Source organism: Peromyscus californicus, unplaced genomic scaffold (genome assembly GCF_007827085.1).
Source record: "Peromyscus californicus insignis strain IS unplaced genomic scaffold, ASM782708v3 Scaffold_6__1_contigs__length_162567912, whole genome shotgun sequence".
Taxonomy (NCBI): domain Eukaryota; kingdom Metazoa; phylum Chordata; class Mammalia; order Rodentia; family Cricetidae; genus Peromyscus; species Peromyscus californicus.
Window position 1 is genome coordinate 103,703,928 of NW_026294584.1, and position 18,069 is coordinate 103,721,996.

General features: G+C 48.8%; 1 protein-coding gene across 3 annotated transcripts in view; it reads right to left on the bottom strand.

Annotated features, from left to right (window-relative positions):
• Positions 1–18,069, bottom strand: part of Eefsec (eukaryotic elongation factor, selenocysteine-tRNA specific) — a 208,051-nt gene that overhangs the window by 93,427 nt on the left and 96,555 nt on the right. For all 3 annotated transcript variants that reach the window (XM_052719860.1, XM_052719862.1, XM_052719861.1), the window contains 2 exons: positions 15,814–15,910; positions 12,705–12,869 (listed from right to left, as the gene is read on the bottom strand). In XM_052719860.1, the coding sequence (XP_052575820.1) occupies positions 12,705–12,869; positions 15,814–15,910 (262 nt within the window). The remainder of the gene's footprint in view (positions 1–12,704; positions 12,870–15,813; positions 15,911–18,069) is intronic.

The window sequence follows — 18,069 nt, forward strand, 5'->3', positions numbered from 1 at the left end:
CCCACCATGGTTTTCCCCAAGCCCAGCTAAGCTGACTCCCAGAACGCTGGAGGGACTTTGGGCTACCACAAATGAGAGGAGAAAGGCTGCTGGTACCCAGTGGGTAGGAGCTAAGGTTGCTGCTGAACTTCTACTGCCTAGGGCTGAGGACAGAAAGGGTCACATGCTGAAGTGGAAAGGCCTGCTTTTGGCTCAGCACCTGAAGGGTTAAGCAGCCTTGCTGCCCAGGCTGCCTGACTGCCCTCCCGCCTGCCTGCCTGCCTGCAAGGACTGCATTAAGCAGGCCAGGAGATGGGCCCTGTTGCCTGCCCGCGGCCGTATGGTTTGCATTAGCAGTGCTCTGCTTGGCAATGTTCCCTCTGGCAGCCTGCCTTCCCTCCCTGCCCCTCCATTCTCCGCCCCAGCTCAAAAGAAAATACTGGGATCCACATATAAAACCAGCGCACTCCCCTCCTGTCTCTTACCCCAGTCTTGAATCAAACAAGCTTTTAAACTCCTGACCTTCCGCCCAGGCACCCCGGTTTGTTTCACAGCGGCAGCAGCAGAGGAGGAGGCAGGAGGCTGAGAAGCAGGGGGCTGCCCTCTCTGTTACCTGGCCCTAGCAGGCAAGGGTTGCCTCTCTCAGGGGTCCCCAGAAGCACCCCCTCACCTTTCAGAATGGGGATAGCTCCTGAGGCAAAAACAAGAAGTGACTGGGAGCCAGAGATGTCAGAAGCAGCCCTCACGGATCCTCTACGGCTACGTTTTTTAAACTTTCCTGATCATTCCATGACAGAGGACTTGAGTGCAAAGCTTGGACCCACTGACAGATACAAAATTACCCCAAACTTTGAGCTGCAAACTCGTCTGTTAGTTTGCATCCTAGAACTCACCAAGTAGGGGTCCCCAATCACCTGTACTTTGTTGAAACCTAAGTCACAGTCCTGGCTATAAGCCCCAATTATTTCCAGACCTTTGGGGATCTCATTCTTAGCAAGAGTACTGTTACCCAACAGTACCTCAGGCCAGAGGTCTGGGGTCACCTACAGCCTGTCTCTCCCTCATCATTCCTAAGCTCTGACCTTCACCAAGCCAGGGTAAGGCTACCTCCTCAATACTTTTAAGGCTCACTGTCCCATGACCCCCAACACCTTGAGCTCCTATCACACGAGGCCCTGGCATTAGCCTGGAGGCCCTGGAGGCCTGGTCTCTGCAGCTCAGCCTCCTCTCAGAAGTCTCTGTTCCCTCAGACTTCAGATGCCTGCTCCACCTTGAAGGCCTCTGTGTATACGTGCCAGGCAGTGAGGACAGCAGACAGTGAGGTCAGTGGGTCCCAATGCAGCACAGGCCAGGTTGGTCCTAATCTCCGCTTCCATGTTTGATGTCTTCACAAATACTGTCCTGCCAATCCAGGAAGAGGCTGTGCCACAACTGTGCGCTGACAGTTCAGGGACCCATAAAACAGGCCCAGATTCTCGGGTGACCCTTGCCCAGAGCCAGTTCATTTAAATATTCTGAAAAGGACAAAAGTCCTCAAACTCTGAATGGACAGAATTTAGTGTTTAAAGGGATATGTTATAATGGAATATTTTTTACTAAAACTTCAAACGAAAGCAGGCAAGTCTCTACTTTAATAAGGCATTTCACTTTGCCTGCTCCCTGTGATTATTACAAGTCAAAGCCTGTGAATAATTACAGCAATGTTTACAGTGCTTTTATTGTTGTTTTATTTTTATTCTTAAAGAAAGAATGTAAGCAGTCAGTTGAATGGTGCATTGACTTTACACATACTCAGGAAACACTCAACTTTCTTTTAAAGAGAAAACAAAAACAAAGGTCATAGCTGAGCCCAAGAGTGAAACCAGGTAGGGAGGGACTGAACCCAGGCTGCAGGTGTAGACAGGTGGGCTGTGCTGGAGGGCCAGCAGCTCCCTTCAACCCCTAGCCAGCATGCTGGATCCCCAAGGTGAAGTAAGGGTGTGCTAGCATAGTATTTCCTGGGTCACAGAACCCTGCCTGGTGAAGCCAAGCCTCTTCCCAGGGATTACTGAGTGGTTGGATCCTTTGAATCATGTAAGACTTCTAGCCTATTCACAGAGACAGCTCTCCTGCCCACTGTCCCGAATAGCCAACCCAGGAAGAGGCTGTGCCACAGCTGTGCACTGACAGTTCAGGGACCCACAAGGCAGGCCCAGATCCACTGTCCGCTATCACTTCCGTAAGTCAGTCAGTCCCCTGCATCAGAGAAGCAACTTCTAAGAAGAGCTGTGACTTGGCATGGCTCCTGCACACAGCAAGTGCTCACAATGTGCTGAATGAACACTGTGGACACCGAATAAAATCCCTCTTTCCTTTCACTGTTCACCACAGGCCTGCACAGCAAACACAGTTACTGACTCTTCCTCTGTGCAGACAGGGGCTGAGGTTAAGCCATTAGGCTGCACAGGCACAACGCAGGCACAGGTACCAGGTCAGACCCACTTTAGAGCCCAGTTCTCCTAAACCACTTGCTAAGAATCTCCTAAGACTAGTGGCTCTCAACCTTCCTAATGCTTCCACCCTTTAATATAACTCCTCATGTGGTAGTGACTCTCAACCATAAAATTATTTTATTGCTACTTCATAACTGTAATTTTGCTACTGTTATGAATTATAATGTAAACACCTGTGCTTCCTCATAGTCTTAGTCAAACTCTGTGAAAGGGTTATTCAACCCAAATGGGTCACGACCAACAGGTTGAGAACTGCTGCCTTATAGGTCCTCTCACTATTACAGACATCCATTCCTTGACTCCTGCTGACTGGAATTCAGGTAAATGTGATGTGACTGAGTTTTTACAAGCACAGACTTGGCTGTTTCTACATGCAAAAAGTGTTGGCCTAGGGCCTGCTGGGCCTCACAGTTCAGTACCAGGAAGGACAAGAGTGACGTCCCTGTTTCTGGGATTTACTCTACATACACAGGGTAGGAGGCCATCCTGGAGGGCAGGTGGGTCCTGGGGAGCTGGAGCAACAAGTTCATGCTATGGTCACAGGCTTTCTGTGACAAAGGGAGCCTAGGGGAAACAGAAGTGCTCAAAAGCCAGAGACCACATGGGGCCCTAGAACAGCTCTCTAGAGCCTACTTCCTGACTAGGCTCCCCTGAAGCCTTCTCCACTGGCCTTCCAGATACCCCTTCCTGTTTCTGCTCTTTGATAGTCACAATCTACCAAGCAGCTCAGCTCCTAGCCTGGGGCTAAGAGAGCCTCACGTGTCCATCAGCTACTTTAGGTACCACTCACCTGTGGGCACGACCACTCCTGATGCTGGGCAGAGTGCTGTGCCCTCCTCCTGGTTCAGCAACAATGCATACATCTGAGGGGCAAGACTGGTTTCCCCCATGAAGTGATAAGGAACACTTGCATCCACTGTAGTGTCCACAGGACTAATGTACTCAGTGGTCCACCCTCAATATGAAATGTGGCAGTGACATCTGGGGAGGGCAGCCCTGGCTTCACAGAAGCAACCAGACTAATTACTTGGACCACACCAGGCCACACTGCTCACTGCAGCCAGAACTTGCTTCCATTGCAGAAAGGCGACCGGAGACTGCACAGACCAGATGCTGCTAGGTACCACACAGCATCACGCCTGGATTGGGCACAGTCTAGCACTAGATGGCTGCTAGCCAACTCAGCATCGCTGCACCAAGGCTATGTCCACCTGGTCCTCAACCCCTGGCTGTCACTCACTTCCCAACAGAGAACCTATTTCAGGTGCCAAATTGTAGTCCTGCCACCTCTCAGGTTACTGGCAGCTCACATTTTCCTTGGTGACACATGTCATATGCCATGGCTGAAGGAGGGCATGGTGGCCCCAAGGCTATGGTGGAAAGGTTGTGGTGAGCCCTTATCCATCATGGCCTAGCTTGAGTCAGAGCTTTCCTGGCCACCTTCCCTACCATGGGAAGGAAACAAGGGTGAAAAGGACAAGTGCCTTCAGGCCCATCTGGATGCTGTCCTCATGAGAAAGGTAACCTTTCTGCAGAGGAATGACTCACCTGTGTTCTAACAATGGGATTGCATACTTGGGACCTGAATGCTGTGCTCTGGCAGGGCACCATGCCCAGCTATACCAGCACAGGCCTCCATGTTATTTCTGATCAAATCACTCTCCTGACCTAGAAACAAAACTGATTCAGTCCCACTCAAAGCCTGTACAGAATAGGAACCTTGCCTTGTGGTAGGACATACAGATGCAATGGCCACCCGGCGAGTCTGTGAGGCTGCCCAGGCTGGTACTCTACCAACAGGCAGTTCCCGTAAGGGAAATCCACTTGAAGTGACCAGACTCTCCTGCTACCCATCTGCTTTACAGGTATCCACTGGGTGGGAAGCCCTACTACGTGCAGGGGATGGCAGAAGCTGGAGTATCCTGTGCTGTCAATGATGACATCACCAACTTAACTGAGTCATTGAGGTGCATGCATGGGACCTGCATTATAGTTTTTGTCAACTTGATACAAACCTATACTTGAGAAGAGGGAACCTCAATTGAGGAGTCACCTCCATCAGACTGGTGTGTGAGCATGTTTGTGGAACATGTTCTTGATTGCTGATTGATGTGGGAGGGCCTATCCCACTGTAGGTAGTGTCACTCTTGGGCAGGTAAGCCTACATTGTATAAAAACAAACAAACAGCCGGGCGGTGGTGGCGCACACCTTTAATCCCAGCACTTGGGAGGCAGAGGCAGGCGGATCTTTGTGAGTTCGAGGCCAGCCTGGTCTAGAGAGCGAGATCCAGGAAAGGCGCAAAGCTGCACAGAGAAACCCTGTCTCGAAAAACCTAAAAAAAAAAAAAACAAAAAAAAAAAAAATCAAACAAACAAAGAAAAAAGTTAGCACATAAGCCGGGGGAAGCAAGCCAGAAAGCAGTGTTTCTCCGAGGTTTCTGCTTCAAGCTCCTACTGTGGCTTCCTCAGAAGATGGACAGTAACTTGTAAGCCAAGTAAATCCTCTCTCCCCCAAGTTGCTTTTGGTCAGTGTTTTATAACAGCAACAGAAAAGTAATCCTCACACTCTTATCTGAGGATGGTGACATGTTCTCCCCACTTTATAGCAGACAAGGGAAGTACCTGCTCACGTAGGAAGTATAAGCCAGGGAGCATGGCTCTGCAAACTCTGACCCCTCTTACACACTGCCCCTCAGCAGAAAGGGTGGTAGAAAGTGTGAACTCAGACTGTAGGTGGGCAGGGGATAGACAGACTGCACCTAGACTGGGCTCTCACTGGCAGGCAGCCATCAGGTAGGGCAGTATCTCCTTCGGCAGGTTGATTTATCTGTGGTCTCAGACCTATAAGTCCATACATATTTTGGAAGACTAGCAACAACGGGACCCAATGGGACTCTTGAGCCCACAGGGTTGGACATAACTAGCCCTTATGGGCAGTTCTGTGAATGGGCTGCCTAGGAAGAGGATGGCATTGCTCCAGGCTTGCCCCCTCCCAAGATACCCAGGTTGTAGCTGCCACATCTCCCACACTGGGACACTGGCCCAGATGCAGCTCTCCAGCACAGAACCATGTGCACTCAACCCTCAAGGGAACAGGGTAGACTCATAGTTACAGGGCCAAGCCCTTCGAAGACCAAGAAAAGGGCAATAACTACAGGTGGCCCCAAGACTTCCAGCTGGCTCTTTTCAGTTGAAGCAAGCGCCAGCTGAATTTCCTCCCTATTGGGAGCTCCTGCAGACTGAAGAGCATACATCTCGCCAGAGCATACATGGAGGTCCCTGATGACTGCCCTTGAGAAGACTTCAGCACCCATGTCTGTTTTATCTTGTGCAAAAGATAGGGCAAGGACTGGTGGGGAATTTCAGGACAATGCTACTGTCCTCAGATTGCTGCTAATGGCCCACTAGGAATCTATGTGGCTTTGGAGCACAGCCTGGTACCCAGGAAGCAATTTAAATAACTCTATCTTCTCCGGGCTTTCTCCTTGCATCAGGCCAAATCCCAGCTCCATTTCTGAATCCACTGCCTCCAAAAGTCATCAAACATAAGCTTAGAACACGAGACTCCAACTAGACCAGGTCCACAAAGTTCTTAATTTACCCACAGCATCGGAGCAGTCAGGCCTCCCTAGAAGCACTGTGGGCTTCAGCACTGTACCTGAGGGTAGGCTGTCAGAACATAAAAACAGTGCCCAGAAGAAGGGGAGACCTACCCAATACAGTAAGTACTAGAGGGATGTGAGCTCCATGGAGGTGCATCTTGGGTCCAGTGTGTCAAGCTACAGCTGACACTCAGGCTGATATGGTATGATAGTTATTGGGACAGAGGGATGAGAAAGCCTTCAGGATTTCCACAGGAACAAAAATTGTGTAAAATGCTGAATGCAACTTCTGATGACAACAGAGAACCGTCCTCCTTGCCACTTGCCTGTCTCCCGCCTCACCTGTCACTGTCCATCCTCAGCCAAGCCCTGCTAAGACCACAGGATATTACAACTTCACCGCAAACGTGATTCACATCCTTAAGACAGAAGGCAAAGTCTCATAGCCAGAGTGTCCTGGACTGTTCACTGTATAAAGATCAGATGAACACCTGAGCTGTAATTCTCTAAGGACCAAGCAAAAAGGATTATGGGGTGGGGGTGAGGGGGAGACAAGATTCAGGGTTCTATGTGAAATTAATGGCAGAGACAGAGACAACAACAATGACAAAGACAGCCAGCCCTACTACCCACAAGCCCTTTTGCAGGCATACTGTGTAGACTGTCAAGTCACGGTGGACTAACCAAGAAGGAAACAATGGCTCTGTGATGTGATGTAACTGTCCTATGGAGTGGAGGGAAAGCCTCAAATACAGTCCATGTATGTCCAGAGCCTGATCCGCAAAGCAGGTCACCACCTCCCACTTTCCTGTCCAGCAGCTACTCTACTATCAACAGATCCCAGCTCTCCTGGAGAACTCCCCCAAAGCCCTGCAGCTATAGGGTGCTCATGTACTGCAGCCATCCAGTCAGAACATCTAACTCATCTCCGCCACAGTGACGAGCTTGGGCTTACACTCCTGACAGCTAAAGAGAAGACTCAGCTCCTGCCACTTGGGATGCTTCTGGCTGAGAGCAGATGTCCTGGCCTGAAGGCTTGAGATGTGGCTCTCAGAAAGCCCAGTTCTGAGGTAGGTGGTTCCCAGAAGCCTGCAGGGCTCAGTCTCTACTTCAAGGCCCCTCTTCTTGCCTCTTCCCTCTTTCTTGTGTCTCTCTAGGGCTGGCAGCTGATGACACTTATGACCTTCCATGTCCAGGCATTACCTCCTTCCTCTCCAATGTCCAGAGGAGCAGAAAGGCTGGCTTTCCTGGCATAGCTTCCCAAGTCCCAGGACTTCAACTTTCTCTTACTGACAGGGGAAGGGAACCCTAACCCATTAGACTAGCCCACTGGGATAGAGTAGTATTAGGGATTAACCATAGGAGTATGACATCTCAGGTTTGAGGGGGGAAAGTAGAAAGGTGGGTGTATGGCATGGAGAATAGGCCTTATATCCTAGAACTGATCTAGATCTTCAGAATAGCTTCCCTGAGCCTGTGACAGGACTGACCCAGTTTCTACCCCACTCAAGGCTACTACACTAAGAGCAGCAGGTGATCCTGAGAGGCTCTAGAATGACTTTGAGGCTAAAGTCTCAGGGAAGCTTACAATCTGCCATGCCGTGAGAGTACTGCAGACTTTACATTGGAAACCATGGGTCTAGATAGCTGAGCAGGTCAAAGACCTGGACACAAGCAGCTTTCTGTCTAAGCTTGTTCTGTCAATGCTAGGCGGAGTAAAAAAGTAGAGCAGGAGGCAGGGTGAGGTAAAGGAGAGGTAGCAGTGGCTTCAGTGGGTCTGAGGAACCTAACCATGGGCACAGTCAGAGCTGTACGGCCACCAAGCCAGAGCTGATCTGCTCAAAGGGGAGCCCCACAGTTCTCCTGACTGTCCCAGTTTCTACCACTGGCCTTCTCCTGCTCTGCTGCTCCACTAGAGTGAGCAAGGGCCTCCAAGCCCATGTATCTGGCACCCCAGACACGCACAGACCTGGAGAACAGACTCCCCAAGTCTTCACTGACAAAGCTAACCTACGAAAGCATCAAATTCACAGGAAACCTGCCTTCCAGCACAGCTCTTCTAAAGCAAAAAGCAGTTAGCTATGAAGCCAGGATAGAACTTCTAGATGAAAAGCAGAGAAAGAAAGTTGCTTCCTAGACCAGGGCCTGGCCGAGTAAGGCAGCTGGTTAGTCCTAGACATATGATGAGTTGCTCCTCCCAAACAAGACCACATGGTGACTCCAGGGTACATCTCTACTTTTGCTTACTTACTCTGAAGCATCAGGACACTGCCTCAAAGAGGAGATACAGTCCTAGGAGAAGATAAATGTGGCCTCCAAGGACACCCACTGTTCAATACCAATCAAACGCCAACTGAAAACCATCTCAATTATTTGCTCTAGGGACTTTTTCTCCTATTAACCACATATTTTGGAGGGTCCATCCTGGGTCTAGTCCTGAGAACAGATGGACAGCTAGGAGGTCAGCATCATGGAAACAAAAACTCAGAGACAAATGTTATCGTAGCATGCTGAGTGCCAGGCTGAGTGCTCACAGGCCCAGGTCAGGGGAGCAGCTCTCCAAAGGGGAAAAGATCTGCAGAGTTTTGAGAGTGCAAAGGACCTCAGGGACTGTTAGCAGAGTACACCAAAGCTAAGCTAAGAAAGGTGGACAGAACCAGGCTTGGTGGCACAAGCCTTTAATCTCAGTGCTTGGAAGGCAGAAGTAGGCAGATCTCTGAGTTCAAAGATAGCATGGTCTACATAGCGTGAGTTCCAGGCTATAGGGCTACATAATGAGACCCTGTCTCAATTTTTTTTTATTTAAAAAAGAAATAGTAGTAGAAGGAAGCAGAGGTCTGTGGAAGTGAAGAAAATTATTCTTCCCAGATATTATAAGCTTGTGACCAATTCCTAAGAGCCAAGGCAAAGGTAAAAGCAACAATGCCCTGTAGTGTGTAAAGTTTTCCTATTCTTCTCTGGGGTTAAATAAGTCTAACCACGACAACTTGAAGGAATACGCTATCAAATTCTGACTCTCTACATGTTTCATAAACGAAGTATCTAAATATGCTACTAATGCATCTCACCATTATTCCAGCATTGGCTGGGCTGTCTGCAAAGCACATCTCATTTCAGCAAGTCCTTCAGAGTCCTTAGAGACCAGTGACTTTACAGCCAGGCCACACCACATTTATGTCTCTGAATCCACATCCAGAGTTCCATATGTGACACAAAGAGCCAAAACTGTCAACTCAGACATTGCCACTCCTAGTGCAGAAGTCTTGCCAAGCACTATCCCAATCCTCCTGAATCCCTTGCCCCACAGTCCTGGCCAGAGGCAAGCACACAGCCTGTTAGCACTAAATCGGTATAGCACAGAGAGGCTGAGCAATTTGATTGGGTCCAAAGAGCTGGAAAATGTCAGGTGTGTTCTGAAGGCCCAGCATGTTCTTTCCCATGTCTGAGGCTTTGATAGTTTCTAGTATTACAATCCAGTAGCCAATCAGAAACAGGAATATGACTTGCCTACAATCCCCAGATAAAATCTCACCAGAGGGATCCCCCAACCTATAGACCCAAGACAGCCAGAAAGCTGTGACTCTCAGGATGTTTGCTGTTTAAACCTTTCTGGGATCTAAATGAGATTCCCCTCCTCTTCATTTACTCCTTGTTCCCCAACATTTCCTCACTCAGCTAATCAGCCCCAGCTGGGAATGGACATGGCAGCAGAAACAGGCCAAGGTATGGCCAGGGGAATGCACTGTTTATTTGGAATGGCTGTGTCCTGCTCCAAGGGAGTTCACGCGGTCAGACGTGTCTGCATCCATTAGTGAAATCTGACAAGGATGGCACTGTGCTTTGGAAAAAGGCCACAGTTTATGATGCCTTCGTGCTTGACAGGCTTGACAGGCACTGGCCACCACTCACAGCCAGTGGAGGGGTGAGAGGTCAAGAGACCGGGACTCAGGCTCTGAGGTGAGCTTCTGTGCACTTGCAGCCTATGAGGGCCTCTGCAGAGAATGCCAGCATGCCTGCAAAGCTTCTGGGCACACGGCAGGCCTTACCTAGGGGCAGGACACCAACAGTACCATCCCAGGACCACTTCTCTGGCTCTGTGCTCAGAGTTGTTATAGTTTCTTGACCCACTGTATAAGTTTTTCAAGGATAGCGTGCATCTGTAGCTAGAGAATGACTAGCATCTCCTGTGCAGTGCCCCAGTCCAGGAGCTTCTCTTCTTCTTCCCATCCTGTCGGCTCTCGGCCCTGCTGTCCAGAAATGTCGCGAGTGTAACAGTCTCTGACATGCAGTGTGTGCCATGTACACACAGGGATCTGTGCCATTAAACAGGAGGGTCCCACACATCCTTCCTCAACAAGTCCACTTCCACCCCAGCTTCTGCTGAGATGCTGACAGGGTCCACTAGGCACACCCGAATGTTTTCAACGTAAGGATGCTCCACTGCAGCTGTGCTTTCTCGACGGCCATCTCCTGATTTCATATCCTTGGCGGTTCAGACAGACCAAGAAGCTGTGGAATAACCACACCCTAACAGTTCTTCCTTGATTTGTCCCTTTCTCCCCACACCTTACTTTAAGTAGAAAAGAGAAGGTTGCATTTTCCACACTGTGCTTGGAAATCTTAGCTGACTATTCACACACCACTTACAAGTTCTGCTTTTCCTAACCGGTAAGACTATTGACAAATCATCTGGGAATACAGGTATACTACAGCAAGAGAACAGCTAGACATGCAGGTGCTAAACATCTGTCACATGCCCAAGGGCACAGGTCAGGATGTGGATAGGCAAGTTCTACCTCAATGGGTAAAAAAGGTGCCCAGGAGTTTCAGAGTACGTCCCCACTCACATGCCTGTGTGTCTACCCAGGATGAGGAGCGTTGGTTTCATCTTCCCTCCAGCCCTTGGTCTCTGCCCTGCAGCTGACTCCGCTATCAAAGCCTTCCCTACTCCATTGAATGCCCAATGGACCCTAGATCAAAGCTCACCACTGACAGCCCTCCTATCATACCTCTTTCCTATCTTTAGCTCCTCTCTTAAGCTGCCAATGTGTCGTTGTCCAAGATGGAAGGAGCTAGTCAAGCTGGCCCTACAGGTCTACCTTGCTGAACACAGGAACCGTTCAGAAATTTAGCATCAATTTACTTTCTGTTCCAACTAAGAGTTAGCACACAGTCACAACTCTAGTCTTGTTTTTGTTAAATATACTTTAGTTTATTTTCATAATTTTATGCTTTATTTTATACAATCTGTAATTTTAATCCCTGGCTTAAAATGGCTTTGACTCATGTGATCTTCAGAGGAATATCTACACGAGGAGAAGAGAAGGAGATCTTTTATCCACAGTTCTCCTCAGGAAAACACAGGGCCTCGCTGCCGGGTTCTGACTGCATCATCCCTGGAGTCCCTGGATTTACAAGAACTCAGGCTGCCCCTCCCCCAGTTGGATCTCCTTGCTTAGAGAATTCTTTCCTCTACCACGAACCAACCCTTCATGTGAGATACAACACTGTTCATCCTGTCTCTAGAAAATGCTCCTTCCCTGTGCCCAACCACACTGTTCTAAACCAGAGATGGCACAAGATACAGGAATAGGATGGTCCTTTCTTGCTCAGGACAGGGCTGAATTTTGGGCTGTTTGCTCAGTAACATGCTCACTTCATGTGTCAACATGGCTGAACCATGGTGCCCAAACATATGCTTAAACATTGGCAGAATATCCTACAAGGTCTTATGCTAGGCAAGCACTCCACCAATGAGCTTCCTCTCTGACTTTTTCTTTTGGAGACAGGACCATATTAAGTTCTCCTGTCTTGGCTTCTTTAGTAGCTGGGATTATAGGTGAGTGCCACTAGGCCCAATTAAGTAACACCTTCTAAATAAAGTCACTATCAAGGCCAACCAGGCCACGGTACCAGGAGAAGGAGGAGATGAGGAGACCCTAAGCCTCCACTCTCCCTAAGGGTATTCAAAGGGTTTGCAGGGCACCTGCTGTGGTCCCCAAGAACGCAGAGTGATCTGTATTTCTGATATTGTAAATAACTGTGCACCAAAACTACGAGGGAGTTAAGATTCTCGTAGTTAAGAAAAAGGTGCCCAGAGCTCTAAAGCCAGGTTCCGTGGCTTGCTTACACACACACACACACACACACACACACACACACACACACACACACACACACACACACACTTTCAGCTAAGGCAGGAGAATCACAAATTTAAGGCCAGCCAGGGGTACAAAGGATAGAGATAGTTTACCATACTTGTTGCCAACATCCAGAAAGCTTAGACTTGCACCTGACACCCTAGGTTTTTGGCCATTTGCTCTTAAAACTCACCTCATCCCTGAAGACTCAGTATCCTTATCTTGGGAACCTCTTATGTGGCCCCCAGCCTCCCCGCCCCAGCCACTGTTGTGAGCCTAGGGAAAGCAGCAGTTCTAGAATCCAGGAAGGAAGCTACAAAGTCAGAAGGGTTGACCAGTGGATGGAGTCTCAGAGCAGCAGGCTGCCTCACCCCTCAGGTAGAAGAGAAGACTTGGGAAAGGTCCAGTAGACTCTGCTGCCCTGAAGACCAAACGCCTGTCCTCTGTCCTGCTGCTACGGGGACAAAGGAGCGTCATGGCAGACTGACCTTGAGGGCGGGGATCTCCACACTGTCCCCGAGGCTGATAGCACCTGAGAGGATGGTTCCAGTCATCACGGTGCCCTGACCCTTGATGGAGAAGCAGTGGTCCACAGACATGAGGAATGGTCCCGAGGGGTCTCTGGCTGGGATGGAGATCTGGGACTTCAGGAGCTGGAAGAGAAATGCCGCTATAACCACCTGCAGCATGACAGCTGTGTCACTGGCTTCCTCCAAGGCTAGTGGCAAGCTGGCTCAGATCAGAGGCCAATACTGCAACTTAACTCAGGAAGTGGACTTGGTGAGGCCTCCATACTGCAGTGGATGCACCTCCTACAGGACACCTGACCTGTAGTCCTCATGTACAGTCCCTGCCGGAGCTGCAGACTCCAGGAGTCTTCATCTAGGTTTCAGGGCCATACAGGCCTTGTCTGTCTGCTGCACCTTAAATCCAGGCACCCACAGCAGCCCTCTGCAGAGGGCTCTCCTGTATGGCTCAGTCTCCACACCTATCACTACAGACCACCCCCTGCTGTTAACATCTGGTGTCTATCCCCACCCCACAAAGTCATGGAGGACTTAGAGAGATCTCCAGTAGCTGGTACCTTGCCTGAGGGAAAGGTGTGTGAATGAAGGACAAATGGAGGGAAACTGAGGTGAGAGGGTAGGAGACTGGCTTCCAAGGGCAGCAGCCTAGGCCTGAGGTCCAAGGCCAAGGTCTGTGCATGTGCTATGGAGCCTTTCTGCCCTCTGCCAAGCCCTAACAAATAGAGATCTAAGTTAACTCGGCCCAGCGGCTTCTGTGGTCTGGCCATCCACCTTTCCTTCATGGCTTACTTTCCATGTGCAACAGTACCAACTGGCCACTGCTCCTCAGGTCATTTATGGGCTCGAGATGCTGCCAGAGCTAATCACTATTTTTAAAAAAAGAGCACAGAGACCACACTTATCTTTGTATTTTCTACTTTCTGATTTTATGAGGGAGTAGTAGTGTTGTCCAAGTATTCAGGTCAGGAGTAAATGTTCTGAAAGCACTGTCTCAAGATAACAATTCCTTTGGAAAAATAATGAAGAGACTCAGAACAGACTTGGTCTGAGATTTGCACAGAGGCTCATTCCTTAAAGAACATCTTTCATAGTCATAATTTTCTGGATTTTGCTTGAATTGTCTCAGGATCCCAGATTCGTGTTCTCTGGTACTGGTGGAGTAACAAGAGCCTCTCCCAGAAAACATTTGTTAAGTGTGAAAAATAGGTATGGCCGGGACATGGCGGTCACATGTGAACTTAGCTCTGGGGATATGGGGGCAGGTGACCCCAACAAACTGACCATTGGTCTGAGTCTGAGTTCCCACTAAGATAAGCAGGTAAATGATCTACGTTCTTTCTTCTGTTCCCTTACATAGAGTAGGAAGTCCTGGCATTGTGTTACACACTCTCAAAGGTTCAGGATGGAAGATAGAAAATTCCAGGCCAGCTTGAGCTACTGACTGAGATCCTGCCCCAACAGAAAGGGGCACCAAGAGCAGAATTGCCCATATCAACTTATTTCATACAGTGGGGGGGTGGGGATGTGGGAGGTGGGGAGAGACTCAGCCCTGATGGAGATGACTCTCAAGAGGAAGTAACTTCTCTAGGAGAAGCTGACATTCCATATTTGCCTATCATGTGTACTTGATGAGGGGGAAGAGGACACATGGCAGATGAGGCCTGTGTGACACCTGGAGCCAGGTGAGAAATCTTGGGAGCCTGCATCTCAGGCAAGGACAGTACATGAGCTCAGGACCACAGATCAAGTGTCTGAGGAGGGGATGTGCCCATAAACTTGCCATGAAGTGACTGGGGCAGGTCATTTCACTTTTCTGAACTCACTCTTCCCTAGCCTTCCAGCTGTTGAAAATGATGCAGACCCAGTATGTTAAGAATTTAAGTGTGGAGCCTAGTATGCCAAATCATGTCACTGTTGTGGTAAACATATCATCCCTAGTAACTCAATTAGCCCCACAGCATCTCTGTGACAGTGCCATTACCTTCCCTGTACTGCAACTTTGTTCACTGCATGAAATGGATTGTCTGACCCAAGCAATTCTTCTGTTGTTTGACACAGGGTCTCACTAAGCATGCTGGTCTCAAACTTCCCATCTTCTAGCCTTAGCCTCTAAGGATGTGTGTGACCACACCTATGAATCACTTGAGTCTAGGCAGAGAGCAGTAGCAGGTCAACACCAGCACACAGTCTAACACAGAGCTCCTATACCATGTCAGTGACTGAGATCAGTGAAGTAACTCTGTACCTCCTTCTCATGGCCTTCTTCCTTCATATTTCTATCTCTACCACCTGGCCTGCATCCCTGTCTGCTGGCTGCCCTAGATGTTGCTGCCCTCTGCCAGGTAAGGGGAAGAACAAGGACAGTGGTCAAAGCAGTGTTCCCCAGGACCACCAGGGTGATACCCAGATAGAAGCCCCATTCCTCGGCAAGCTGCTGAGCACTGTTTCTGTGCTCTGTACTTCTGCTAGGCTCTCAGCGCTCTCTGTTCAGGGAGTAGGAAAGGGCACTGGCCCACCTGGATGACTGGGCTCCCTGTCTCTATCCTCTGCCCCTGAGCCTGGAGGAAGAGCCTGAACCTTAAGCCCATAGTTCTGCAAGATGAAATGTCTACTCCTCCAGTGGAGGCCGTCAGGATGGAGGCTGTGCTGCTCCAGCTGCAGACTGAAGGGTCTGAAGGACAGGAAAGGACCTTGTGGTCAGATATGCTGTACACGGCTGAGTCTCCACTGAGGAATGAGGGGAGAGAGAGGGAGAATGGTAGGCTTGAGGGACTGGTAACCTGGTGGGCACTACTTTGTCTGAATGGAAACGTGTGAAAGAGAAGGGACAGAGCAGAACACACAGTGGGCGGGAAGAGCTCTGCACAGCCCAATGCCCAGGGGTTCCATGAGTCTTTGTTTTGGAGTTTCTGAGGGAGGTGAGGAGTCTGACATCAGAGTGAGTGGGAGACCCATGAAACCAACTTGGAGACCTTCTGTTAGGATTGCCTCTCTCTCAGGCAGAGGGAGACATGGGGGGCTACTGGAGCAGGGCTGGAGCAAAGGGCACCGTGGTTCAAGTTGACAGTACCTCAATGAGTTCTGAGATGCCCTGTGGAGCTTCTGTTTCAGGGGCCTCTGGTCCCCCAGGTTTGGCTGCTACGGGAATAATTGGTGCACCCCGGAATCTGAAACAGAGCAACAAGCATTGTAACAGTCAAAGAGGTTGCTGGCACAACCCAGCACAGACCTGTGGAGCTGCTGGCATATCACTGAGCATGCCATGTGCCTTTTCTTTTCTTTTTTCTTTCTTTTTTTTTTTTTTTTTTTGGTATGTGGAACATTTTTTTTTCACTTTTTTTTATTAAGAAATTTTCTATTTACTTTACATACCAACCACAGATCCCACCTCTTCCCACCTGCCATGTGCCTTTTTTCACCCTTCAGGTGAGTGTGAGAAGATACCACTGCTGCTCTGGATTGTCAGGAGGTAAAGTAGAGGCCCCACAGAGAAAGGCTGTACCTGTGGACATCAGAATCTAAGGGGTTCATCTAGGAGTTCTTGAGTCTCCCCAGGAAGCAGCAGGGACTTAGGTGGGATTAGAATACAAAAGGCCCTTAAAAATACTCTCACAATCTGGTTCTCTGAAATTCAGGACTAATTGTGACCCCAAAGTCCCTAAAGCTGCATCGAGGAAGCCCTGCCTCTTCGAGGAGAATCTCTTATTTAAGCCATCTTCATTGAAACAAAACTAGTAACCTTGTCAGGGGAAGGAGGAAATAGAAGTAGTTTACAATCCTCTCACTGTGCTATACTCTCTTCTGAACATAGCTTTTCCATGCTCTACACCAAGAAATTTCCCCTGGCTCAGTTACTGTTCTATTGCTGTAATAAGACACCATGAAAAAGGCAACTTAGAGAAGAGAGAGTTTAATTTGGGGCTTCCAGTTTTAGAGGGTTGCAATCCATGATGGCAGGACAAAGGCAGTGCAGCAGGAACAGCTGAGAGCTCACATCTTGATCCACAAGTAGGAGGCAGAGAGAAAGAGACTGGGAAGGGTGAGAGTCTTCTGAAACCTCAAAGCCTGCCCCCAGTGACACACTTCCTTCAGCAACACCACACTTCCTTATCCTTCCAAAATAGTTCCACCCACTGGGGACCAAGTATTCAAACAAACAAGCCTATGAGGGCCATTCTCATTCAAACCACCACACACCCTATTTCCACATTTTCAATATCTTACACCAGATATTTCACGTGTATGGGCTATCTCATACCCTACTATCATAGTTATCATCGTATCACAAAGTTTTCTACTGAATAACAGAAACATCAAGCACAATGACAGCTTAAAACATGAATGCCTCAGTTTACACTCCAGCTCACCACCATGGCTCTGTCATGTTGTAGATGAGGAAATGAAGACCGGAGAAGCATATTACCTTACTCCAAGACACTAGCTATAACCTTCAGAGCCAACTTCAAACACAGACTTCCACAGTGTGGAACTTGACTTTCTACTCCTTCATGCATACCCTCCTGATCTCCTCTTCATCACTGTTGGCTGCACAATAGTATGAAATCCAATATTCAGATGCTTGCCTTGGAAGTTCCTCATTTATGAGCTTTCAGTGTTATTGTAAATAACACTGCAACAGGCATACCGGCAAAGGACAGACTTGTCTTGGCTCTGGAGGAATCCATAGGCTATGAATCTCAGACTGAACATACCTTGAAAGATCAACAGTCATGGTGAACAAGTACATGCAAAGGGCCTCTTTATGGAAGCAGCAAAAGCATGAACAGAAATGATCCAACTTTTTCAGAACTCTGGAATTAACCAAAGGCTTGATGATTGAGTTTCTGAGAACAAGTTTAAAAATAGATATTTTTAACCTGTTTTGTTCCACCTACTCTTCAACTCTGTAGTGACATTGAAAACCACAACCATGAGCTGGAGTGGGGCAGAATGGATTTTTAGTTCTCTCAAAGCACTTGATCCAGAAAAATATCACAATTTTCCTATCTGGTAGTTTCCTAGAAGATCCCATCAGAAAGGCTATGTGTATCTGAGCGGCTTTGGGACTTTTAAATAGGAGTAGCGAGAGTCCCAGAAACCCTAAAGGCAAGGAGGCAGAGATGGGCTATGTTTGACACTCCCACAATTGATTGAAGGGACCCCCAACCCTGGCATCAATCTCATGGGCTGCCACCCTTCTGACAACCAGGTGCCTACTTCGCAGGGGCTGCTACGGCAGCAAGGGTTCAGAATAAAGCAGAACCCATGCAAGAATGGATCTGTAACATAGAGGGATGTGTCTGACAGCTGGTAGTGACAGACTGGA